The sequence below is a fragment of the Chrysemys picta genome, chromosome 10 (assembly GCF_011386835.1).
Source record: "Chrysemys picta bellii isolate R12L10 chromosome 10, ASM1138683v2, whole genome shotgun sequence".
In the NCBI taxonomy this organism is placed as follows: Eukaryota; Metazoa; Chordata; order Testudines; family Emydidae; genus Chrysemys; species Chrysemys picta.
Window position 1 is genome coordinate 61,986,275 of NC_088800.1, and position 27,869 is coordinate 62,014,143.

Below are 27,869 nucleotides of genomic sequence, written 5' to 3' on the forward strand. Positions count from 1 at the left end.
CAAAAGTGCTTGGTGTTGGCCTAACTTTGTTTGCATTGACATCAGTGGTATTTTTACCAATGAAAATCCCCCCCATAGTGTTCAAGCATCTTGAATGGGCTACACCTTTTATATGAAATGACTTAATTTTTCATTGGCTGAAAAATTAGCTACTCTGATATAATGGTGGTAGTTATCCATTTGACTGTCATAGGTCACCTTCTATTAGAGAAGAGTAAGCTGTATATAAAATGAGGCTCTTGCAAAAAAAAACCCCACAAACTGATTAGGTTTAATATTACATATATTGACTTTCAAAGCAATTTTTCTATATGCATAGGTCAAGCGTTACCCTCCCCACTGCATGCTTCCAAAATTATATTGGGATTGTTACTAATATTATATTTGGAACTCACATTAGACTAATATTAGTGCCCCCTGTCATTGGCAAGTGTTCTAATCAGCTTGGTCATCTTTTCCTTATTTGGATGGGTTTAATACCTAGGTCTAGATGCTTAACTCAGTCCATACACACAACTGTCATTCTGTCCATGGGAGCACATCATATGGACAAAGTTCAGTGTATGACCTTTAGTGATCAGATACCTGCTCTGCTCCATGCAGTTTGCCGTTTGTTTGCTAAGCAATCATGTGAATTTGTGCCTGGTATAGAGTCTTTTAGTACAAACTCTTCTTTCATTCGCTGAATTGCCTTCACTGACATTGACAATCTTCATCAGCATTCTTCCACTATGTCATCCAAAACAAGATGATACATTCCACCTTTGCACCCAAGGGTGTTTAGTGTGCAACCAATTTTCTATGAGTTGCTTTCTTGCACCACTCTCTACATCATTGGACTCCAAAACCTAATTGTACCATCTTCTGCCCTCTGAAACTAGCTCATTTTTCTCCAGCCGAGCCATCAGAGATTCTGTCAATCAACATGAAACATGTCACATACAGAACAGGGAGGCAAAGGCTGTATTCTCTAAGCTATTCATTGGAAAGAAGTGCAACAAAATGTTTTTAACTGTTGGCGTAATGTTCACTTTCTTTCTCTAATCAAATGCATCTTAATTTTTAGTCTGCTCAATGTGCTCCTGCCCAGCTCTAAGTAAATGAAAACTTTAATAAATGCTAATAACAGATCTGTACAATTAAAAAAAAAAAGAAAAAAAGAAAAAGCCTAAAGGCAATTTCTTTTAAAATGTACTCTTACAAGATTTCCCTTATGTACCTAAGTACAATATAGTCTATTCATCATTTCCATATGCCTTAAATATGATTGTAATATCTAATTACTCTGTTTAATTATATTAGTTTTTTCTCCTTTATTATAGTCTATCTAAGGGGTACATAAGCTTCTAATACCAATTGGGCTGGTCAAAACAGGGTGACATTGATTCAAACTCATCGGCTACAAGTATTCATTATAAACAAAATCTGTCAAATCTTTTCACTAATAAGGGTGTAGATCTTATTACAGCCTCAGGACAGCAGTAACTTATCCTCTGACACATTATGTGAATTTTATGTGCCTACTCTATAAAAAGTGCACAGTTTCCATAGCAATTTTGGTACTTATTTGATACATGATATGACAGCAGGTACCATTTTTCCACCTTCCATGACAAATACTTTTTTCCCTCTTCTCTACATTAGGATGCTGTTAGAAATCACCACGACACCACGAACTAGTAATATTAATAATTTGACTCAGATGTTTGTTATGGCAATGAAAACTTCTCTTTTTATTATCATTACAACTTTTTATTATTTGGGCTAGCAATTTTGAAGTGATAAAGTAGCAATGGAAAGATAAAGGTGGAGAACTTGTTCAGAAACAGTAAAGATTAACCCAAAACATACAGCTCAATCGGACAATCTGATAATTTTTAATGTTTTAAAAAAAATAGTTAATTTAGATTAAAAAAAAATCACATCTTTGCATTTTCTGTTTATGACCAGAATTTAGATATATGCAAATACAACAGAGGCTGTGTGGTGCCCTGGTTGGAAACAGCAGGGACTATGAGAAATTTTATAAAAAGTTGATGTGTGTGAGATTTGTTACATGACTAAAGGTCTCAAAAGCATGTGAATGTGTGCTGGGAATCGACCTTTCAGATATCTGTACTGGATATCATCATCAGAAATGGATCTTTACCCCTGACTAGTTCTGTCTAGACCTGGAAACATAAAAAAATGTTTTGTGAAACATTTTGAAATTTCAAGTTGTTTTTACCTGGAAGGCTTTGAAACAGACCCAACTTTCTGGCTTTACGCCAAAAAAGAACATTTTAATAAAAAATGTTATAGATATCATTATAATTTTTTTTCACTGATCCAAAAATCCATTTCTAAATAAACTATAACTCCTCTGTAAATGTTTTGGTGGTTTCTAATAAAAAAGATGTTATTTTTTCTCAAAAAAATAGAAATTTTGACATTGGCAATATTTTGCAGTTTTTAAAAAAAGGCAATGTTTTCATGAAAAATCATCCAGAATACCTGGACCAACTCTAGTTCTGTACATATAAAAAAGATTAAAGATTTCATTTTAATCCAGATCTAACAGACAGATTTTAAGACAGTCAGTCATTTGAAGCAAGACAGTTATCAAATAGCACTCATGAACTCAGGCCAAGGTCACCTGTGCCTTTTTCATTCCCACTCTGAGCAAGCATTGTGGCACTTTTCCATCTAACTAGAGGGCTCGGCACAAGGCGTCTTATGAAAACTCTATCATCGTATCATGAAAAGCTAGTGGGGTAACTAAGACCATTGTTGTATGATAAGGAAGTCTCATTGCGTTTACAGTTCAGTCTCCACTAAAGATGAGCATAGTTCAGATTCAGGTTAATGTTCAAGTTAACAGTACTGAGAGACCGCATCCTTTTAAAATGGGTTATGCTACAGGTCAGCTCACCAAACTTTTCCACCCACACTCTGTCCCCTGTTAATTAGCTTAGTACCTACTTCTGATCAGATCAATTGGGAATAGGCAGGATGGACAAGAAGGTGATCTGGGCTTCACTGCATGTGAATACAAACAGCCTTTAGAAATAGAACAAATAAGCCTGCATTTCTGCAGCTCTTGCTATGTCTCCTTTTCTGCTCTTCACTTGAATGTATGTGATCTATTTGGATTTTAAGAGGCTTCTGAATACCATGTTGCTTACATCTGTTTGCAGCCTTTAGCCTCTCTCACTTTGAGGCACAAGCATCTTCAAGCCTTTTGTGTAACTAATGCAGCTCTCTGGCACCAGTTGGGTCACGAGAATGGAATGTACAAAGTGTATGACTGAAAATCCCCCTGAGCACAACCATCACTGAACTCCTAAAAAGGGCTTAGGGCTTAAATGTAATTTCAGTGGTGCATATGCCAAGTGCTAACCTTTTGCACAGGGCTGAATTTCTACCTCGGTAGGCAACGTAGGGGGAAACCTTTAAACTTCCCTTTAGTGCTCTGCATGTTGGTTTGTGTCCAGTACCACATATTAGTTTGAGTGGATCAATATTTGTTGTAATAGATTATGTTGAAGATGAAATATATGGGCTTGAATAATGACCTCATTGTTTGATGTTTTAAGCATTATTAGATTTTACAGTATGGATGGTACATTGATCTGCCTGTGTAATATACGGTTATGTCAGGCAGCAACATTGGTTTCTGTTAAGTATATTTTCAGTGAGTGTTTTTGGTGTGTACATAAATATCTGGATTAATTTACAAGGAAGTATGGTAGTTTTTGATCTAAGTTAATTTTATGTACCACAAATTATTGGTTTGTATTATCTGCCAACAATATTGGCTCAAACTGGTTTATGTGCAAAAGAAGTGTTGATCTTTCTCTCATATATTGATTTACCAGCAAATTGTATTGTTTTTTATGAAAGAGATTACTTCCTATTTTTCAATCTTATTCTGATTGGCTAACAAAGACTCCAGTTTATAAAACTCAGACGCAACTTGTCAGGCATGGTTATTGTTGTTTATTTCTTCTGTTCTATTCCATATAGGTTTTTATACCCCATTAATCACTGTAGTATCTGAGCTCCTTCCAGTACTTAGGGACCCTAGCTGAGAATGGGACCCCATTGTCCTAGGCACTGTACAAACATTGAATAAGAGGCAGTCCCTGCCCTGAACAATTTACAATCTAAATATACAAGACAGACATAGGGATATAACATACAAGGAGAGTGAACAATGAGATGGTCTGTTAACATCATGTTATTTCCACAGTGCTTTTGTTTGTTTCTTTGGTTTTGTGTTTTAAATTACATCATCAGTATTTAGAGTCAGGATTGCCGGATCGGGCACTGGAATCTCTTTGGTTATTCCAGAGGGTTGATCCGAGTTAGTTTACAGAAAGCCAGCCATTGTGAGCTTTGGAAGTAAGACACCTTGTTTCTCCACAGGTACGTGGTACAGAACATACATGATCTGAGGCCTGGTCTACACTACGACTTTAATTCGGTTTTATCAGCGTTAATTCGAATTTACCCTGCAACCGTCCACACAACGACGCCATTTATTTCGAAATAAAGGGCCCTTTAAATCGATTTCTGTACTCCACCCCGACGAGCGGAGTAGTGCCAAAATCGATTTTAACATTTCGAATTAGGGATAGTGTGGCCGCAATTCGATGGTATTGGCCTCCGGGAGCTATCCCACAGTGCATCATTGTGACCGCTCTGGACAGCAATCTAAACTCGGATGCACTGGCCAGGTAGACAGGAAAAGCCCCGCGAACATTTGAATTTCATTTCCTGTTTGCCCAGTGTGGAGAGCACAGGTGACCACAGATAGCTCATCAGCACAGGTAACCATGCAGGCCGATAATCGAAAAAGAGCACCAGCATGGATCGTGAGGGAGGTACTGGATCTGATCGCTATATGGGGAGAGGATTCAGTGCTAGCAGAACTTCGTTCTAAAATACGAAATGCCAAAACTTTTGAAAAAATCTCCAAGGGCATGATGGAGAGAGGCCACAATAGGGACTCAGATCAGTGCCGCGTGAAAGTCAAGGAGCTCAGACAAGCCTATCAAAAAACAAAGGAGGCAAACGGTCGCTCTGGGTCAGAGCCGTGGACATGCCTCTTCTACGCCGAGCTGCATGCAATTCTAGGTGGGGCCGCCACCACTACCCCACCTGTGATCGTGGATTCCGGGTCGGGGATAGTCTCATCAGCTACACCTGAGGATTCTGCCGATGGGGGAGAGGAGGAGGAGGAGGAGGAGGAGGAGGATGAGCTTGCAGATAGCACACAGCACTCCGTTCTCCCCAACAGCCAGGATCTTTTTCTCAGCCTGACTGAAGTACCCTCCCAACCCTCCCAAGCCAGTATCCAAGACCCTGACCCCATGGAAGGGACCTCAGGTGAGTTTACCTTTTAAAATATAAAACTTGTTTTAAAAGCAAACGGTTTTTAATGATTACTTTTCCCTGAGGACTTGGGATGCATTCACGGTCAGTTCAGCTACTGGAAAAGTCTGTTAACGTGTCTGGGGATGGAGCAGAAATCCTCCAGGGACATCTCCATGAAGCTCTCCTGGAGGTACTCCAAAAGCCTTGCCACAAGGTTTCTGGGCAGTGCATCCTTATTCCGTCCTCCATGGTAGGACACTTGACCATGCCATGCTTGCAGCAAGTAATCTGGTATCATTGCCTGACAAAGCCTGGCAGCATATGGTCCCGGTGTTTGCTGGCATTCAAGCAACATCCGTTCTTTATCTTGTTGTGTAATCCTCAGGAGAGTGATATCACTCATGGTAACCTGGTTGAAATACGGGAACTTAATTAATGGGACAGAGGTGGCCGTTCCTACTGGGCTGTTTGCCTGTGGCTGAAAATAAATCTTTCCCTGCAGTTAGCCAAGCACAGATGGGAAATTGGCCCTGAGCTTTTCGCGTTTGGCTAGCAGGGATCTTCCCTGTTACCAGCCACGCGGTGGGGGGAGGGGTACAGCGATCATCCCAGAGAATTCATGGCGGGAGGGGGGGGGGTTAGTTTGTTTTCTGCTGCTGCTGAATGTTAACAGAAAAACCGCAGCACTCTACGGGCTTTGCTTGGTATGTGGGAAAGGAGGGCGCAGAAGCCGTAAGACAATGGCTTACCATGGCCGCATGCAAGCCGAATTCTGTTGCCCGGACCTGTGATCTCTAGCAGCAAAGCCACAGGCACTCAGTATTAAGAGGCAAAATGCGACCTTGCACAGAAATCACATGTGCTATGTAATGTGAATAGTGTTGGTCACCATGAAAGAGTATAAGCATTGTTCTGCAAAATGTATCTTTTTAAACAATTCTCTCTTTTTTCCCCTCCCTACAGCAGCTGCAAATTCCTCAAGCCTCCCTCCTCCATCCCGAAGGCTATCACAGATAAGGCGTCGTAAGAAGAAGACGCGAGACGAGATGTTTGCAGAAATTATGGAATCCAGCCGCAGTGACAGAGCTCATCTGAATGAGTGGAAGGAAATGGTTTCAAAGTATAGGAAAGAAGCCAGTGAACGTGAGGACAGGAGGGACCAACGTGAGGACAGGAGGGACCAACGTGAGGAGAGGAGAGACGCTCGAGATGAGAGGTGGCGGCAGGAAGATCAGAGGAGGCAGGATGCAACGCTGGGGCTGCTGCGTGAGCAAACAGACATGCTCCGGCCTCTGGTGGAGCTTCAGGAATGGCTGCAGGAAAACAGACTGCCGCTACAGCCCCTGTACCCCCCTCCCGCCTCCCCATGTTCCATATCCTCCTCACCCAGACGTGTAAGAACGCGGGGGGGGGGGGGCTCCGTACACCTTCCCATTCCACCCCAGTGGACAGCCCAAGCAAAAGGCTGTCATTTTTTTAACCTTTTTTTAGTGGCCTTTTCCTTCCCACCGATCCTCCTCCCAAATCCCACCCGGGTTCCCTCCCTCTTTTTCTAATCTATTAATAAAGAATAAATGATTTTTATATGATAGTGACTTTATTTGGTTTGAAAGCAAGCTGGGGGAAGGGGGAGGGTGGGTTCCTTACAGAAAATGAGTCAATAAAGGGGGCAGGTTTTCATGAAGGAGAAACAAACAGATATTTCGCACTGTAGCCTGGCCAGTCATGAAACTGGTTTTCAAAGCTTCTCTGATGCACAGCGCTTCCTGGTGTGCTCTTCTAATCGCCCTGGTGTCTGGCTGCGCGTAATCAGCAGCCAGGCAATTTGCCTCAGCCTCCCACCCCGCCATAAAGTTCTCCCCCTTACTTTCACAGAGATTGTGGAGCACGCAGCAAGCAGAAATAACAATGGGGAGATTTCTTTGGCTGAGGTCAGAGCGAGTCAATAATGAACGCCAGCGACCTTTTAAACGGCCAAATGCACATTCTACCACCATTCTGCACTTGCTCAGCCTGTAGTTGAACAGCTCCTGACTCCTGTCCAGGCTGCCTGTGTATGGCTTCATGAGCCATGGCATTAAGGGGTAGGCTGGGTCCCCAAGGATAACTATTGGCATTTCAACATCCCCAACGGTTATTTTCTGGTCCGGAAAGTAAGTCCCTTGCTGCAGCCCTTTAAACAGAGTAGTGTTCCTGAAGACGCGAGCGTCATGAACCCTTCCCGCCCAGCCCGCGTTGATGTTGGTGAAACGTCCCTTGTGATCCACAAGTGCTTGTAGCACCATTGAAAAGTACCCCTTGTGGTTTATGTACTCGGTGGCTTGGTGCTCCGGTGCCAAGATAGGGATATGGGTTCCATCTATCGCCCCACCACAGTTAGGGAATCCCATTGCAGCAAAGCCATCCACTATGGCCTGCACATTTCCCAGAGTCACTAACTTTCGTAGCAGCACCTGAGTGATTGCTTTGGCTACATGCATCACAGCAGCCCCCACCGTAGATTTGCCCACTCCAAATTGGTTCCCGACTGACCAGTAGCTGTCTGGCGTTGCAAGCTTCCACAGGGCTATCGCCACGCGCTTCTCAACTGTGAGGGCTGCTCTCATCTTGGTATTCTGGCATTTCAGGGCAGGGGACAGCAAGTCACAAAGTTCCATGAAAGTGCTCTTACGCATGCGAAAGTTCCACAGCCACTGGGAATCGTCCCAGACCTGCAACACTATGCGGTCCCACCAGTCTGTGCTTGTTTCCCTTGCCCAGAATCGGCGTTCCATGGATAGAACCTGCCCCATTAACAACATGATCTCCAAAGCACCGGGGCCTGTGGTTTCACAGAATTCTGTGTCCGTGTCCATGTCCATGTCCTCATCATGCTTGTCGCTGCGCTGCCGCCGCCGCTGCCTCCTCGCCTCGTTTTTCTGGTCCTGGCCCAGCATAAACTCCACGAGAACGCGCGAGGTGTTTACAATGTTCATGACTGCTGTCTTGAGCTGAGCGGGCTCCATGCTTGCTGTGGTATGGAGTCTGCAGTGTTCACCCAGGAAAAAAGGCGCGAAATGGTTGTCTGCCGTCCGTTGCTTTCATGCAGGGAGGGAGGGAGGGAGGGAGGGAGGAGGTGAGGCTGTACCCAGAACCACCTGCGACGATGTTTTTTGTCCCATCAGGCACTGGGATCTCAACCCAGAATTCCAATGGGCGCGGGAGACTGCGGGAACTATGGGATAGCTATGGGATAGCTACCCAGAGTGCAACGCTGCAGAAATCGACACTAGCCCCGGTACTTGGACGCACACCGCCGAATTAATGTGCTTAGTGTGGCCGCATACATTTTGACTTTATACAATCTGTTTCCCAAATTCGAATTATATAAATTCGGATTAATCCCGTAGTGTAGACATACCCTTAGACTTTAAATCAAGGATGGATATGGTGCAGGATGAGGTTCTATGGCCTGTGTTATGCAGGAGGTCAGTCTAGATGATCATACCTTGAAAATCTGTCAATCTTATGAAGGACCCTGCTGCAGCCGCTTGTCTCTGCTCCTGCGGGCTGAGTCGTTGAGTGGTGCCTCACAGCAGTTTCTTTCTTTCCTGAGAAAGAAGAGATATATTGGGCCATAGGGGTGTGACACATCTCTCGCTACCCAGTGTTGTGAGGCACGTCGTTACCACCAGCCCTTAGCATGAGGGGAGCCTTGTCTCTGCCGGACGAAGGTCAGCTTACTGACTCCACCGGCCATGAATAACAAAAGCCCTCCCCTCTCAGCCAGCCCAGCCTCTGCTGTCCCTCTGCAGGTTAGCAATAGCACACTGCAACCCCTGAACCCTCCATGCGTCTCTCTAAAATGTCCAGCCGCTGCTTCACTGGACACTCTCAGTATTCTCAGATTCATTACTCCCAAAGAAGCAGTACATCCCAGCTTACCTGTTTCACCTCAGATCACCACTCTGCTTAACTCAGAGTGTTTAGATATGCTTACGTGAAAAGAAGCAAAAGTGTATGTAACAAAATACAGAGGTTGAGAAGTAGCAAGTACAGCTATTGGAAACAAATGTCTACATGAAAAATAAAAGCATTACACACATTCTAGATCCTCAACTTAATTTCCTGCCTATTGAAGTTTAGTTCACAGCCATTGCAGCCACAAGTTGGATGTGATCCTCCTTTCATAAGACAGAACACGTGGACAGTTCATCTCCTTGGTGAAGGATCCAGAGTGTACCTTAGTATCCCCAAAACTCCATTGTCATTACTCATAAACTAGATATCCCCCAGCTGTTTGGTTTTTTTCCTGCATCTTTCCTCTCTTGTGATTTTGCACTTTTGATTAGTATCGGGCCCAGTAATCCAGAGAGGCCTCCATTGTGATGCATACAATACTCAATGCACACATTGAGAAAGATATACATCGGCCTGAAAGGAACCTGTCTGAGAGTTTGTCACCTCCTGGAGACCTGACTTTAATTTCAAAGCTTTAAGAATGCAATTTATAGTATAAGTATATAACTTCTTAAATGTTATCCTTGCATATATTTCACAATGATTATGATGATCAGTAAGCTACTGGCTCTCTGTAGAGACTTCACATGCCACCTTAGGTGAATTATTATGCACAAACCTGACCTAGGGGATCCCAATAAAACCCCTTTGCCAGTTGGTACCAAAGGTCACTGAGTCACAATGGCTGTTGGTGCCCTGGAGTTGGAGTCTCCCCTGGATAAACCCAGCTAGGTCTCGGTTCCCCCATCCGTATACATGCATTTTAACCTTTTTACAGCAATTTTTTTTTTCTAAACCAATACTTCTCTGGTTAATCTTTATAATGCTTTTCAATGGCAGCTCTTGCCTCACTTCCTTTGTATCAGTCAATATCCTAAGTCAATGTGCAAGTGCTAATGTGGTGGCTACCTTGATCCTCAGCTTACCTTACAAAATGCAGTTTAGACGATTGTAGGAAGATAAATTGTATGATTGCATTATCTGAAAAATAAAGGGCTAGATCCTCAACTGGCATAAATCGGCCTAACTCCCTGGAAGTCAAGATACTGCTCACTGAGTTTCTGAACTATGTTAAACATATGGACAACAACTGAACAGTTGATGCTGATTTAGACCATTTTCTTTTCTGCGTGAGGGTAGCATTTGCTGAGCTGTAGAGATCTAATCCTTCTTGACTTTATGCTAGGTCTCCGGTGCTCTGCTTCCGCTCCAACTCTTTAATCCCTTTGCCAGTGCAGAGTGTTACATACAACAGATGATTAGTTTGGCTGAGTTGTTAGAAAGCCCTTGTATTGTTTAATAGAAGATCAATACCACAAATTCCTTCACATTTTAAAGATTTATGTCTTGTATCTGAGATTTCAGGTTGACTCAATTTTTTAATGACAGGTTTCAGAGTAGCAGCCGTGTTAGTCTGTATCCACAAAAAGAACAGGAGTACTTGTGGCACCTTAGAGACTAACAAATTTATTAGAGCATAAGCTTTCGTGGACTACAGCCCACTTCTTCGAATGCATATAGAGTGGAATAAATATTGAGGAGATATATATACACACATACAGAGAGCATAAACAGGTGGGAGTTGTCTTACCAACTCTGAGAGGCCAATTAAGTAAGAGAAAAAAAACTTTTGAAGTGATAATCGAGATAGCCCAGTACAGACAGTTTGATAAGAAGTGTGAGAATACTTACAAGGGGAGATAGATTCAATGTTTGTAATGGCTCAGCCATTCCCAGTCCTTATTCAATCCTGAGTTGATTGTGTCTAGTTTGCATATCAATTCCAGCTCAGCAGTCTCTCGTTGGAGTCTGTTTTTGAAGTTTTTCTGTTGTAAGATAGCCACCCGCAGGTCTGAAATTGAATGGCCAGACAGGTTAAAGTGTTCTCCCACTGGTTTTTGAGTATTATGATTCCTGATGTCAGATTTGTGTCCATTAATTCTTTTGCGTAGAGACTGTCCGGTTTGGCCAATGTACATGGCAGAGGGGCATTGCTGGCACATGATGTCATATATCACATTGGTAGATGTGCAGGTGAATGAGCCCCTGATGGTATGGCTGATGTGATTAGGTCCTATGATGATGTCACTTGAATAGATATGTGGACAAGAGTTGGCATCGGGCTTTGTTACAAGGATAGGTTCCTGGGTCAGTGGTTTTGTTCAGTGATGTGTAGTTGCTGGTGAGTATTTGCTTTAGGTTGGGGGGTTGTCTGTAAGCGAGTACAGGTCTGTCTCCCAAGATCTGTGAGAGTAAAGGATCATCTTTCAGGATAGGTTGTAGATCTCTGATGATGCGCTGGAGAGGTTTTAGTTGGGGGCTGAAGATGACAGCTAGTGGTGTTCTGTTATTTTCTTTGTTGGGCCTGTCTTGTAGGAGGTGACTTCTGGGTACTTGTCTGGCTCTGTCAATCTGTTTTTTCACTTCAGCAGGTGGGTATTGTAGTTTTAAGAATGCTTGATAGAGATCCTGTAGGTGCTTGTCTCTATCTGAGGGATTGGAGCAAATGCGGTTATATCTTAGAGCTTGGCTGTAGACAATGGATCGTGTGGTGTGTCCTGGATGGAAGCTGGAGGCATGTAGGTAAGTGTAGTGGTCAGTAGGTTTCCGGTATAAGGTGGTATTTATGTGACCATCGCTTATTAGCACAGTAGTGTCTAGGAAATGGACCGCTTGTGTGGATTGATCTAGGCTGAGGTTGATGGTGGGATGGAAATTATTGAAATCATCATGAAATTCCTCAAGGGCTTCTTTTCCATGGGTCCAGATGATGATGATGTCATCAATGTAGCACAAGTAGAGTAGGGCCTGGTCTACACTACGGGTTTAGGTCGACTTTAGCAGCGTTAAATCAAATTAAGCCTGGACACGTCCACACGACGAAGCCCTTTCTTTCGACTTAAAGGGTCCTTTAAACCGGTTTCTTTACACCACCTCCGACGAGGGGATTAGCGATAAAACCAGCCTTTGCGGGTCGGAATTGGGGTAGTGTGGACGGAATTCGACGTTATTGGCCTCCGGGAGCTATCCCACAGTGCTTCATTGTGACCGCTCTGGACAGCACTCTCAACTCAGATGCACTGACCAGGTAGACAGGAAAAGACCCGCGAACGTTTGAATTTCATTTCCTGTTTGCTCAGCGTGGAGAGCACAGGTGACCACGCAGAGCTCATCAGCACAGGTAACCGTGATGGAGTCCCAGGATCACAAAAGAGCTCCAGCATGGACTGAACGGGAGGTACGGGATCTGCTCGCCATATGGGGAGATGAATCAGTGCTAGCTGAACTCCGTAGCAGTAAAAGAAATGGCAAAGTATTAGAAAAGGTCTCCAAGGCCATGAAGGACCGAGGTCATAACATGGACACACAGCAGTGCCGCGTGAAAATTAAGGAGCTACGGCAAGCCTACCACAAAGCCAGAGAAGCAAACGGAAGGTCCGGAGCAGAGCCGCAAACTTGCCGCTTCTACGCGGAGCTGCATGCCATTCTAGGGGGTGCAGCCACCACTACCCCAACCGTGTGCTTTGACTCCATCAATGGAGAAACACACAGGGATGACGGTTCGGGGAACGAGGAAGATGAGGATGAAGGTACTGTAGGTAGCTCACAGCAGCAAGAAAGCGGAGAAACCAGTTTCCCCAACAGCCAGGATATGTTTGTGACCCTGGACCTGGAACCAGTAACCCCTGAACTCACCCATGACCCTCAGGGCACACAGGAGACCTCTGGTGAGTGTACCTTTGTAAATATTTGTAAACATTACACATGGTTTAAAAGCAAGCGTGTTTAATGATTAATTTTCCCTGGCAATCGTGGCCAGTACATCTACGGGAAAAGTCTGTTAACGTGTATGGGGATGGAGCGGAAATCCTCCAGGGACATCTCCAGAAAGCTCTCCCTCATGTACTCCAGGCCAGTAGCACGTAGTCTGGAATCACTGCATAACAAAGCATGGCAGCGTATGGTCCCGGTGTTTGCTGGCATGCAGACAATATCCATTCCTTATCTCTCTTTGTTATCCTCAGGAGAGTGATATCATTCACGGTCACCTGGTTGAAATGGGGTGATTTTATTAAGGGGACATTCAGAGGCACCCGTTCCTGCTCTTCTGAACAGAAATGTTCCCCGCTGTTAACCACGCGGTGGGGGGAGGGGTGAAGTGATCATCCCAGAGAATCGTGTGTGTGTGTGTGGGGGGGTGGTTTACTTGGGTTTGTGCCGCATGTTAACCGGGAAACCGCAGCCCCTCCTTTTACATTGAAAACCCATTTTAAATGGACAACCCAATTCATCCTTGATATGGGAAATGCGCTGCTGTTTGAAACCTTTCCCGCATGTTAAGAAGGTTAAAAAAGCCAAAACACTGTGGCCTACCATGGCTACCTGCAAGCCGAAATATGCGACCTTGTAATGAAAGAGTGTACCCATTGTTCTCTAAAATGTGTCTTTTTTAACCACCTCTCCCTTCTCCTCCACCAGCTGCAAATGTTTCTCCTTCGCAGAGGCTAGTGAACATTAGAAAGAGAAAACGTAGGACGCGGGACGATATGTTCACGGAGCTGCAGATGTACTCCCACGCTGATAGAGCACAGCAGAATGTGTGGAGGCAGTCAATGTCGGACATGAGAAAAGCACAATATGAACGAGAGGAGAGGTGGCGGGCTGAATGGCGGGATGAAAAGAGCAAGTGGCGGGCTGAAGACGATAGGTGGCGTCAGCTTGCAGACAGACGGCAAGAGTCAATGCTCCGTCTGCTGGAGCATCAAACTGATATGCTCGAGCGTATGGTTGAGCTGCAGGAAAGGCAGCAGGAGCAGAGACCGCCGCTACAGCCCATGTTTAACCAACAGCCCTCCTCCCCAAGTTCCATAGCCTCCTCACCCAGACGCCCAAGAACACGGTGGGGGGGCCTCCGTCCACCCAGTCACTCCACCCCAGATGATCGCCCAAGCATCAGAAGGCTGGCCTTCAATAAGACTTAAAGTTTTAAAATGCAGTGTGTCCTTTTCCATCCCTCCTCCCCCACCCATCCCAGGCTACCTTGGCAATTATCCCCCTACTTCTGTGAGGAACTAATAAAGAATGCATGAATGTGAAAAAACAATGACTTTATTGCCTCTGCAAGCGGTGCTCGAATTGGGGAGGGGAGGGTGGGGTGGAGTGGTTGGTTTACAGGGAAGTAGAGTGAACCGGGTCGGGGGGCGGGGTTTGGAGGGTTCATCAAGGAGAAACAAACAGAAGTTTCACACAGTAGCCTGGCCAGTCACAAAACTCATTTTCAAAGCTTCTCTGATGCGCACCGTGCCCTGCTGTGCTCCTCTAACCGCCCTGGTGTCTGGCTGCGCGTAATCAGCGGCCAGGCGAGTTGCCTCAACCTCCCACCCCGCCATAAATGTCTCCCCCTTACTCTCACAGATATTGTGGAGCGCACAGCAAGCAGCAATAACAATGGGGATATTCTTTTCGCTGAGGTCTGAGCGAGTCAGTAAGCTGCGCCAGCGCGCTTTTAAACGTCCAAATGCACATTCCACCACCATTCGGCACTTGCTCAGCCTGTAGTTGAACAGGTCCTGACTCCTGTCCAGGCTGCCTGTGTACGGCTTCGTGAGCCATGGCATTAAGGGGTAGGCTGGGTCCCCAAGGATCACGATAGGCATTTCAACATCCCCAAAGGTTATTTTCTGGTCCGGGAAGAAAGTCCCTTCCTCCAGCTTTCGAAACAGACCAGAGTTCCTGAAGATGCGAACATCATGTACCTTTCCCGGCCATCCCACGTTGATGTTGGTGAAACGTTCCTTGTGATCCACCAGGGCTTGCAGCAGCATTGAAAAGTACCCCTTGCGGTTTACGTAGTCAGTGGCTTGGTGCTCCGGTGACAAGATAGGGATATGGGTTCCGTCTATGGCCCCGCCACAGTTTGGGAATCCCATTTCAGCAAAACCATCCACTATTGACTGCACGTTGCCCAGAGTCACTGCCCTTGATATCACCAGGTCTTTCATTGCCCTGGCAAATTGGATCACAGCAGCCCCCACCGTAGATTTGCCCACTCCAAATTGATTCCCGACTGACCGGTAGCTGTCTGGCATTGCAAGCTTCCACAGGGCTATCGCCACTCGCTTCTGAACTGTGAGGGCTGCTCTCATCTTCTTGGTATCCTGGCGTTTCAGGGCAGGGGAAAGCAAGTCACAAAGTTCCATGAAAGTGCCCTTACGCATGCGAAAGTTTCGCAGCCACTGGGAATCGTCCCATACCTGCAGCACGATGCGGTCCCACCAGTCTGTGCTTGTTTCCCGGGCCCAGAATCGGCGTTCCACGGCATGAACCTGCCCCAGTGACACCATGATTTCCACATTGCGGGGGCCTGTGCCTTGTGAGAGGTCTATGTCCATGTCAATTTCCTCATCACTCTCATCGCCGCGCTGCAATCGCCTCCTCAGCTGGTCCGGGTTTCACCTTGGCATGTCCTGGCTCTGCATATACTCCAGGACAATGTGCGTGGTTTTCATAGTGCTCATAATTGCCGCGGTGATCTGAGCGGGCTCCATGATCCCAGTGCTAGCTATGGCGCCTGGTCAGAAAAAAAGGCGCGAAACTAGTATCTGATGGACCAGGAGAAGGAGGGAGGGCTGGAGGGAGGGAGGGCCGAGTGACGACATGGCGTACAGGTACAGGAACAGGGAATTAAAATCAAGAAAGGTGGCTGTGCATCAGGGAGAAACACAAACAACTGTCACACAGAATGGTCCCCCCAAAGATTAAACTGAAAACCCTGTGCTTAGCAGGCCGTTGATTTCATGGAGGAAGGGGAAGCAAATGAATACAGAACAAATCTATTTTTTACATCTTAAGCTGGCAGCTGACGGTGCAGCATGAGTGATAGCCTCTGCAGTACGATGACGACGGATACCAATCGTAATATACCATCTTCTACCAAAAGGCAAGGGGCTGCTGCTGTGTAGCAATGCAGCCCCACGTCTGCCAGCCCCACGTCCGCCAGCACCCAGCATCGCCCTCGGCCTCTTCTGGGTTCTTAGCAGACAATACTGGGCAATTGGCAGAAAATAGTATACTACGACTGGTAGCCATCATCATCGAAACAGTAGCATGTCTGCCCAGGTGGCCATGATTGACAGCCACTCCAGTACGACGATGATGGATACCAGTCATAATATACCATCTCCTAGCAAAGGGCAAGGGGCTGGTGCAATGCAGCCCTACGGCTGCCAGCCCCACGGCTATTACTCATGCTACACCGTCTACCGCCAAAAGGCAGTTAGCAGCTGCTGCTGTGTAGCAATGCAGTCCCATGTCTGCCGGCACCCAGAGGACATATGGTGACGGTGAGCTCAGCTGAGCTGAGCGGGCTCCCTGCTTGCCGTGGTATGTTGTCTGCACAGGTAACCCAGGTAAAAAGGCACGAATCTATTGTCTGCTGTTGCTGTGACGGGGGGGGAGGGGCCTGACGACATGTACCCAGAACCGCCCGCGACACTGTTTTGCATCATCCGGGCATTGGGATCTCAACCCAGAATTCAAAAAAAGGCGCAAAAGTAGTATCTGACGGACTAGGGGAAGGAGGGAGGGCGGGCCGAGTGACGACATGGCGTACAGGTACAGGGAATTAAAATCAAGAACGGTGGCTGTGCATCAGGGAGAAACACAAACAACTGTCACACAGAATGGTCCCCCCAAAGATTAAACTGAAAACCCTGGGTTTAGCAGGCCGTTGATTTGACGGAGGGAGGGGGAAGCAAATGAATACAGAGCAAATCTATTTTTTACATCTTAAGACGACGGTGCAGCGTGACTGATAGCCCTCGGCATCTTTCTGGGTGCTTGGCAGCAAATACTGGGCGCTTGGCAGTTAGTGTATTACGATGGCCTTCAGGCCTATTGCACAATCTGCTGCTCAGGGAAAACTCTGCTAATGTGCGATGACCCAACTTGTAATAGGACGGTTAACAGTCGTAATACACCATCTACTGCCAAAAGGCAAGGGGCTGGTGCAATGCAGCCCCACGGCTCCCAGCACCCAGATCGCCGATGAAGGCTACCAGTCTACTGCACCGTCTACCGCCAAAAGGCAGTTAGCAGCTGCTGCTGTGTAGCAATGCAGTCCCACGTCTGCCGGCACCCAGAGGACATATGGTGACGGTGAGCTGAGCGGGCTCCATGCTTGCCGTGGTATGTTGTCTGCACAGGTAACCCAGGTAAAAAGGCGCGAATCTATTGTCTGCCGTTGCTGTGACGGGGGGGGAGGGGCCTGACGACATGTACCCAGAACCTCCCGCGACACTGTTTTGCATCATCCGGGCATTGGGATCTCAACCCACAATTCCAAGGGGCGGCGGAGACTGCGGGAAAGCTGTGGGATAGCTACCCATAGTGCAATGCTCCGGAAGTCGACGCTAGCCTCGTACTGTGGACGCGGTCCGCCGACTAGAGCACTTAGAGCATTTTATGTGGGGACACACACAATCGGCTGTATACAACCGATTTCTATAAAACCGGCTTCTATAAATTCGAACTAATTTCGTAGTGTAGACATACCCTAGGGGCGTTAGGGGACGAGAGCTAAGGAAGCGTTGTTCTAAGTCAGCCATAAAAATGTTGGCATACTGTGGGGCCATGCGGGTACCCATGCGGCATTACCTGGGTAACTTCAGATAAATTTGGCCCCAGATATGTTTTCCTGAAAGAGAAGTATCCCTGTTCCAGCAATAATAGCAGCTGCCATGCTGGAGATGTGACAAAATGCCCTTCATTTCCATCGTTTCTGTCCTTAGTAACTGCTGGAAAATGGCATTTTTATATAGAACATGCTCATCTCTGGGTGCACATCCTGAGGCCTGGAATCAGATTTGTTTATTTATATTTAACTTTCATTTAAAATTCCTTATTATTTATTATTTAAGATAATGCTATCAAAGAAATTAATTACATCAAGATTGTGCTTGATCCTTGTGTGGGTCCAGCATGAGGTGAGACCTTGCAAGGAGATCTCTGTAGCTCATGTAATGGCCAGGTAAAAATTCAGCGTGCTTGCCACCTGGAGCATGGAAGAAAGGAGGCGACTTAGATATCCTTGTGGAAGATGCCAAAGTACATGTTTTTGATATAAGGTTACTGTCTGAACTCACACCTAATCTTTAAGGACATGGATATGGTATCCTTGGGAGCCAGGTATTAGATTCCAATAGCATTCACAATCCTACAGCCATTTCTAGAGCTGGTCGGAAACCAGAATTTCCATTCCATAGGAAATTCAAAACAAACAACAACAATAATCATTCCAAATTGGAATGAAAATCCAAAATGTCAAAATTTCCCACAAAGCAAAAATTCTGAAAAATTCTGATTTGGAACCATCAAAATGTTTTGCTTCAATAATGCTGAATCATTCATTGTGATAAGGTAAAAACATTTCATTTAGATAATCTCAATTTATTTCAGTTAGACTTTTATATTATATTAAAATATTATATACTATATAACATTAAGTATGATATGCAATGTATAATTAAAATAGTAATGTAATATAAAAGAGAATTAAGTTAATCAAAATGAAACAAAAATGAAATTGAACATTTTGACATTATCCAAACAAAACTTTGACTTTTTCTCATCTAATATTTCCTCAAAATTGACATGTTCACCCCCAACTGTTTTTATTTAAACTGAACAGCATTTTTGGGGAGACAACTGTTCTGTCCAAGATTTGTTTGCCTAGCTTTAGTCATTTCTTATTATAAAGAGTTGCAGAAGCGCTTAATTACAAGATGGACCAGAAAACAGCCATTGCAATTAAATGCAGTAATTAGCATGTGTGTCATCCACATATATTGTAAGCACAGCAGTGGGTAATCTTTAAGATGTATTCCCGGGTCTCTTTATTCTTTGAAGACAGAAATGACATTGTTATAGCAAATCTGAGTTTAATGAGCATAGAAAACAAGTTAACTTCTATTTAATTTGCTTTCTTATGACTCAAAACAGACTTTTCTTCAATTTTCAGCAAAATTCCCTTTTAAACTGAGTGCCTAGATGGATTTAAAAAATTGAAAAAAGAACAGGAGTACTTGTGGCACCTTAGAAACTAACCAATTTATTAGAGCATAAGCTTTCGTGGACTACAGCCCACTTCTTCGGATGCATATAGCGTGGAATAAATATTGAGGAGATATATATACACACATACAGAGAGCATAATTACCCACGTAATGCCATTAAAGTTAATCTGGTTGCACAGATGTAACAAGAGGGCAAATGTAGCCCCATGGACTGCAGTTTTTGGATCAATGTTGAACTTAAGCAGTGATCATAGAATATCAGGGTTGGAAGGGACCTCATCTAGTCCAACCCCCTGCTCAAAGCAGGACCAATCCCCAACTATTTTTTTTGCCCCAGATCTCTAAATGGCACCCTCAGGGATTGAGCTCACAACCCTGGATTTAGCAAGCCAATGCTCAAACCACTGAGCTATCCCCCTGGTTTTCCACAAGTACTCAGACATGTCAGGGACTACTCCCTGACTACTTTATACCCAAGGCTCAGAAACTGTCCAGTTTAAATTTCAGGTCTAATCAATATATACAGTATTACATTAAAAAAAAAAACTTAAATGAATGTTAGGGTTGCAAACACTAGGAAATGCCAGAATAAAGGTTATCCATGCAAAACATTCAGCCGCCTTGTATGTATGTGCTATGATAGTTTTTCACCCCATGTCATATCAAGTGTAATGTGGTTTCACTTTTTGTTGTGCACTCTGGCCTACACTCTTGCTCAAAATCTATAACCCCCTCTCCACTACTCCACTCCCCTTCACAATAAGAGACACATGTGGGTTGTGTGTATAATGTACTTTTTTTTTCTTTTGTCTCTTTCCCAGTCAACTCCCATCTACTCATGTCTGACATCCCACAAGCATATACAATGTATTTATAGTCGTGTTGGTCCCAGGATATTAGAGAGACAAGGAGTTGAGGTAATATTTATCATTTTCCTGTATGAGTTCATTTGAGGGTGTAGTGATTGTCTGGTTTCACCCACACAGTTGTTATTGGAGCAGTTATTGCACTGGATGAGGTACACCACATGTTGTTAGGTGTGTGTAGGACCCATGGATCTTGAAAGATGGGTTGGGGAGATGGAGTGTTGATCACTGTAGCAGTTCAGATATGTCTGCAGGTTTTGCATCTGCTGGTCTGGCAGGGTCTGGTGCCACTTTGAGTTAGTGTGCCCTGGTCTGTGGGGAGCTTGCTTCTGATGATGAGCTTGGAGAGAGAGTTTGAAGGCCAGAATTGGGAGTTCAGAAAAGATTTTTTTTCAGGATGGGGTCCCCATCGAGTATGGGGTGTAGTTGTTTGATGGGACACGGTATGGGTTCCAGTGTGGAGTGGTAGGTGACAAGTAGGGGTGTGCTGTTGGAAAGGGTTTTGATACTGAAGCAGGTTCTCTCAGGGTATTTGAGTGGCCTGGTACATGATGTGACATTACTTCATCTACCTTGTCTCTCTAAATTCCACAAAAATGGGCACACTTCCAGTTCTGGTTGAAAACAAAATGTTGCTGTCATGCAGACATTTGGAAACCTCTCTCTTACTGAGTGGAAATTTTGCTTTTATATTTACAAAACTGTAAGTTGTCTTGAAAAGCAAAGGCCCCAAAGTGCTAAGTGGTTTTGGACAGGACGTTTTATGGCAAAATAATGAAACAAATTTGGAAGATTTTCCTTGGCTCTAGAGTTAACTGGAAAACAGATATGAAATCAGTAAACTTTATTCATAAATCTGTACTTTAATGTACATGTCAATGGGCATACTTTATTAATCAATAAGGAATGCAATGACTGTAGTGCTTTGTCCATAAACCAAACACAGATTTTATATACCCACCAATAAAAATATCTTACAAACCAGTATATTATCTCTGAATGCATTACACATAGGCAAAATGATATTCTTGCACTTCAAAAAAGAACATGATTAAAGCAAAACCAGATTGTTTTAATACAGAACAAAGTAATATATTTTTCCTATAAACCAATCTCCTATAATCTAGAAGAGACCACATATAAACCACATTTCATTGACAAAACAACATATTTGGTAGACAAAACAATATGTAACACTAATGGGGTATTTAAATTTCAGTCTGTGTTTCATCTTGTAGTATTTCTATTTTATGAATGAACACAACCATTAAATTAAAAATGAAATGAGGTGGTAAATCATTGATTGGGCCATATGTGAAATTATATGCTGCAAGTTTTTCTTGAAAGAAAAATAAGTTTGCAAATGTGCTCTACAATCAATCATTGCCTCTGGCTTTGCCATTTGACTTTGATTTAACTGCAACTTGATTGCTTCTTTAAATGCCTCTGAAGTCAGTGGCAAAACACAGTCTGATTTTAATAAGACCAGAATCCAGCCCTAATGATCAGAAATCCAAAATTGACTGCATTTTTTTATCCTATCATTTTCTTATAGGGACTGCACTCATTGAGTATTCCAAAAATTCTGCCCCACATAATGGTTCTATCTCTTTCAGGACACAGACAACTGCCATGCAATTGCAAGTGCCATGCAATTGCATTTTCCATTATTATGCAGATCTTCAAACATGATAGGTGACAGTCTGGCTTAATGGATAGAGTGGGAGTCAGGCGAGTTGGGCTGTATTCCTGGATCTGCTACTGACCTGCTGGGTGACTTTGCACAAGTCACTTCACCTCCTGTGCCTTAGTTTCCTCATCTGTAAGCTGGGGATAATAATGTTGACCTCCTTTGAAATGCACTTTTAAGAGATCCCAAGGCCAGAAGAAGCCATTGTGATCAGCTTGTCTGACCTCCTGTATAACAAAGGCCAAAAGACTTCCCAGAATAATTCCTAGAGCATATCTCTAGAAAAACTATCCAATCTTGATTTAAAAGTTGTCAGTGATGGAAAATCTACCGGCCTTGGTAAAATTTCCAATGGTTATTTACTCTCACCATTTAAAAATTTACACCTTCAAGATCTACTGATGGAAAGTATTCTTTAAGTGCTAGCTATTATTATTTATTGTTAGGTAATCAGATCCATGTGTGTGGATCATTGCACTTGCATGGAGTCCCACTGACTTCATTACAGTTCCACATGGGATGCAAGGCCCTGGCAGTGGGATCTAGGCCTAAGTGTACACCTTTCTACAGAAACTCAAGACAGATTTTCTTCAGTAGCATTCACACACAAAACATGCAGGGGTGTCAGTTCAGAAAAATTCTGAAGGGAGCGAAGTTGTGCCAGCGTCCCTGCTTCAGCCTCCCCACTAAGGCCATGGAGGAGTTAGGGGTGATTAGTGGGCTGGTCCCATCCGGAAAGTGGGGTGGGGAGGTGACATTCTGCTCCTATCCCAGGAAGTGGGGAATGGGGGGTGTTGGGGAGCCGGGGCAGTGTGTCTCATCAGTGGCCAACCCAGGGCAGGGGTCCAGGTCTGGCTTGCACAGTCCTCAGCTCTGGTCCAGGCTGCTGCTGCTGCTTGTTGTCTGGCCAATGGAAAAATGGAAGTGATGCTGATAAATAGTGATTAGGATCCCCTCCCCAGAGTGGCTCCCACAGGCCTGGGAGACACCACATTGCCAGCTGGCAAGGAGCTATAAAAAGCAGAGGGGAGGCAAACCAAAGTCGGGGGTCAACTGCCTCCACTTCCATCCCATACCAAATGACATAGTAAGAATGGCACTGAGAAATGGAGAAGGCTTGTTTGATGGAAACTCCTAGTTATTTCTACTGTGACTGTTATGCGATCAAATTTGAAGCAAGGAAGATTTCTATGGGTTATCTAGATTTTTTTTTCTATGTATGATAGTATAAATTCACCAAGTTATTTTTAGATAGTTATACATTAATTCTATGTAAATGTTTTTCTTCACTTCTTTTGGCCAATATAAAATCATGTTCACTGGTGCAAATGGCAACATTTTATCCTGTATAATATTGTTGGAAAAATTCACTGAGATTGTAAATGGTTCCTTTGAATAGTCATAAAACTAAAATGGATATTTCATATAACTGTTTAGCATAATCAGTATTTTGGAGCCTTTAATATTGCAGATATCTAGATTCTCTAGTTGGCTGATTAACCACAGCAATTTTAAAATAATGGCACAAGGAAATAACTTCCCGAAGACCCAAACTGAATAGCCAAAACTCTATGTAACTTCTAAGGAAAATTAAAATTACTCTAATGCTGTAAGACCTTTACTTTTGTACTGTGTGCGACTTCTGAGTGTAGAACCCTGTTCATGTTCCTTAAAGTGCCAACATTTCATGCTAATATTCTACTTACGTTTCAGCACTTCAGGGAGGACATACTAAATTGGCAACAATTAGGCAACACTGGATGACTATAGGCAATCTACATTTTCTCCAATATATCAAGTATGTGATGTGTAGCAAATAGTTAAGTTTTTTGGGGTTCCCTTGCTGGAATCCAGCTCTTTGGGGCGGTATTTAATCTAATGTTCTGTCAAGAGACCAAGAAGTTAAGTCAGGAAACTCTTCCCACTTCCCTTGTGAAAAAGGGGCATTTACTTCAATTCAGTGATGGGCCCTGGTAGAATCTTTGTGAGAGAAACTTGGAGGCCCTAAGAAGGCATTAGTGCAATTGACTTAATTCTTAATCTTCCTGTTTAGCTGCGAGCTACTCATGGCCTCCAACAGATCAGTTCTAAATCATTCCATTCTTGTTCTTTTTTTGTTTTTATAACAGCAGCATGAAAGTTCTCCACAGTTTTATTCTCCATGACATTTAAAGATTTCTTCAGGGTCAGCAGTCTCTGAAGTGAGTATATTAATATGAATTGTCATGGCCCAACGGCTGTAAGTGTCAGTTTTTAACTCAAAATAGAAACAAATATGGTGACTGCCTTTCTTCTCAACTCTCTCAGTTGGGGAGAAAAAAGGTATCCTCCCACCAAAACCTTTCTGCCAAAAAGCATTAGTTGTTTATGGAGGACTACCTAGAACGCAGTTGTTCAGCTAAACTTGAGAATTTGTAAAAGGGCTTGATTTTCAGAGGGCAGATGGTCCTCACTTCTAAAAATCAAGCATCTTTAAAGCATCTGCAGTCAAGTACCCCCAAATCAGTCACTTCTGAAAATTTAGCTCAAGCATCAAAGCTTTTTTAATACAGATACTCTCAAAACCAAATATTGAGCTTGTATGGTCAAATATTCATAAACAGTAAGTTAGAATTGTTTGTTCAGTTGTAAAATGTGCAGTCCATGCCGCACTGGATACATTAAATGTGTTGTATATCTTTTTCCTGATTGGATGATCTATGTAGCTAGCTGACACAATAAGCAAATTTACCATAATTTGAAATTGTAAGGGTTGGGTTTTTTGGTCTCTTGAATAAATTACAGTGCAGATTGCAAATTGTATGTTTGATTATAATACTTGCAGTTTGAAGCTGAATAATCTGTAGAGGAAGAATAAATTGCTGAAAAAAGTAATAGATTTAGAATGATTAATTCAAGAATTCTAAGATACGTTTGCACGAACAATTCATGAACAATAAAAAAGGCAAAATTAGTTGAATAAATTATTTGTTGTAAATTATTTTTTATCTCTAATAGGGAACAAATGAGCTGGTTCTAAATAAAAAGATTTTGTCAAATTTACCAGACTGATAAATATACAAAGAGAATGATTTAGGTAAATGAAGAAAATAACCACCAAAAATAACTACTTGTCCAGGGTGACCTCTATCATAAAAAGGTCTTTCCAGGATAGCAAAATATTAGAGGAAATAAGATGGTTAATCACTTTTTGATGTGAGAGGTGCAGCAATCTGGGAGGAGCAGACATTTTGCCTAAGCATGCACTTTTCCTAGAACTATATTGTACACATAACATTATGTAGGACAGTGGGTATGTGTATATAGAAATGCTGTGAGAGAGAGAGAGAGTGTTTTCAGTGAACTAAGTCCTCTTAACAACAGATCTTCAAATATGGGGTTCTATAGCATCTGAGTATAATAGGGAGTGTTTAACTTATGAAAATAGCCTGCCTGTCATTTTGTGACACTGAATGATGGTGTCAGTATAACTTTGCCTGGATTCACCATGAAGAGTTGCTAATTTGCCAACTTGATCTTTTTTCCCCCCTTAGGTAATTCATGAAGTGCCCTTTTCATTTATTTATTTATTTATTTATTTATTTAAAGTTTGAAAAATGCAATGCGAGTCAGTAAGGAGTCTGCAAAATGAATAACAATGAGGTCAAAAGAAATAAAATGAGCTCGTTACCAGGATGTGTGCTGAAAATTTATGAGGCCAGCTTCATGCCAGCAAAACAAACTCAGCAGCCTTCTGCCTACCTGCAAGAAAAATGCCCTTTAAAAAACAAACTCAAAGAACCCTGCTTTGTTGTAAGCAACCGCACCTGTGCACCACCACAGCTGGATCAACTGGTGAATTCTTCAGGCTTTTTCTTAGACACTGAAATCTTTTGATAAATATTTTCCAATGATCTTTTTCAAAACCAAAAGGTCTCTATTTACCTCTAAAAAACTGATTCAAGTCCACCTCTAATCAACACTACCCAATTTTTTTTACCTTCTCCTGACTTATTTCCAGCCAGGACTTGTCTGATATGGACAAACCTCTTGGGTAGCCACTTTAGAGTTGCTCAAATGTTTGAGCTTCATAGGCTTGAAGCTCCCTCTGTAAAGCTATTCAGTTCAGGTCCCCTGTACATTAATATTATTTATATTTCAGTAGCATCTAGATGTACCAAACTGAAATTGGTAGGCACTGTACCAACACATAATAAATTGGTTCCTGCTCTGAAAAGCTTGCAATGGACAAGACAGACAATGGGAGTATTATTATCCTGGTTTTACAAAGAGGGAACTTGAGGTAGAGAGAGATCAAGTGATTTACTTAAGGTCATAGAGGGAATCTGTGGCAGAGCTGGGAACTGAATGAAGATTTTCTGATCCTAGTCCTAGTGCCTTAGCCACAAAGGTCATCCCTTTCTCTCAATGTGTGTCATGAAAAACTATGTTCCTCCTGAGCATGCACATAGTGCACCGTTAATTATGTGACTTTGGTATTGAACTGAAATAATAAATGAGCTCTGGGAGGGCTTGGATGGGTCTCCATGCAGGGGCAGGAGTCTATCTTTATGTGTACTTTGCAGTCTTTTCCTCCTCCTTTTCAGTTTCTTCTCTTCGCCTGTGTCTTCACCAGGTCTTCCTGTCTTCTCTCTCACATCTCTCCTTCCTCTCTTCCTGGCACTCTGTGGTGATTACCATGGGTAGTCACAATGCCCACACATTTATTCTGGGGCACGTTAAAGGTTCCCTCCATTTCTTCTGTTTAACTGGAAATTTCCACTTACTATTACACTCTCTCTTTCCACAAACCTACTCCCTTTCTGGACATGTTAACGCTTCTTTCCTTGGGAATGACCCTTCCACATCAAGGCTCTGGTTTGGAATCATGAAGGTGAAGGGGAGAAAACTGTATACTCAATGTTGGACCCTAGAGTCAGGGAGCCCAATTCAGCAGCTTTGGAAAGGGCCAAAGATAAGGTGAAATGGCAAACTGCCCTCCAGGTAATGTCCAGTGGTCCAATACGAGCCTATCAACAGTCCAGCAAAAAAAGCAGCAGCGTGGCCCAGTGGCTATGGAACAGGGAGTGAAGAGACTTGGATTTTACTGTAATCTCTGCTAGTGAGTCATTGTGTAACCTTGCCCAAGTCATGGGTTAACTTTTCTATGCTTCTGTCTTCTCATCTGTAAAAATGAGGGCATTGTTACTTACCCACCTTTACAAAAATGCAAATACTTTGAGGTCCATAATGGAAAGGTGCAAATTATAGGTGGTCTCAGTCCAATTCCTAGTTGTCCATGTCTCAAACAAATGTTTGCTATTATAATTGTAAAACCCTTGCTGACCTTCTCAGCAGATGTGCAAACAACTGAATGGACATGGAGACAGCTCTGTCCCATTTACCCTAGCTGTGATTCCACCAAGGTCAGGATTGGAATACACTGCTGAAGCTATACAGGGAAAGTTTGCATTGCTGCTGTTCATTCTGCACCTGTTCTGCAGATTAATAGACCAGTTTGTCACTTCAGAACCTCATTGCTTGTAAATTCGCACACATAAAATGGCTGGAGGCTTAGTCAATCATATGGAAATCAGATTTTAAAATGTTCGAAATCTGTTTAGAATATCCAGCTGGTACAGTATGCATCACCTAGCATAGAAAATCAAAGGAGTCAGCAAACCTTGGTGTGGTGGGGAGTGGGGGAAGGGGGAAATGTTGTATCAACTCTATTTTGAGATTCCATATAGCAATGATAAATTAGCTCAGTGCTGCAATATCTCATGTATTCCTTCAGCTCTAAGATGGACACCATACAAAATGTATGATCTCTGTTTGACCTTGCAGAAACCCAGCCTCTAATTTAACACCACTGAACCAAGCGAACATGTCTCCAAAAATGCA

At 43.4% G+C, this 27,869-nt stretch overlaps 1 protein-coding gene across 1 annotated transcript; it reads left to right on the forward strand.

The window, feature by feature from the left end:
- The first annotated feature begins 4,401 nt into the window (after positions 1–4,401).
- LOC135974046 (uncharacterized) lies at positions 4,402–6,928 on the forward strand. Its single transcript, XM_065559923.1, has 2 exons — positions 4,402–5,370; positions 6,322–6,928. Exons 1-2 carry the CDS (start codon positions 4,818–4,820, stop codon positions 6,912–6,914), a joined length of 1,146 nt encoding a protein of 381 aa, XP_065415995.1. The 5' UTR covers positions 4,402–4,817; the 3' UTR covers positions 6,915–6,928.
- Positions 6,929–27,869: the final 20,941 nt, after the last annotated feature.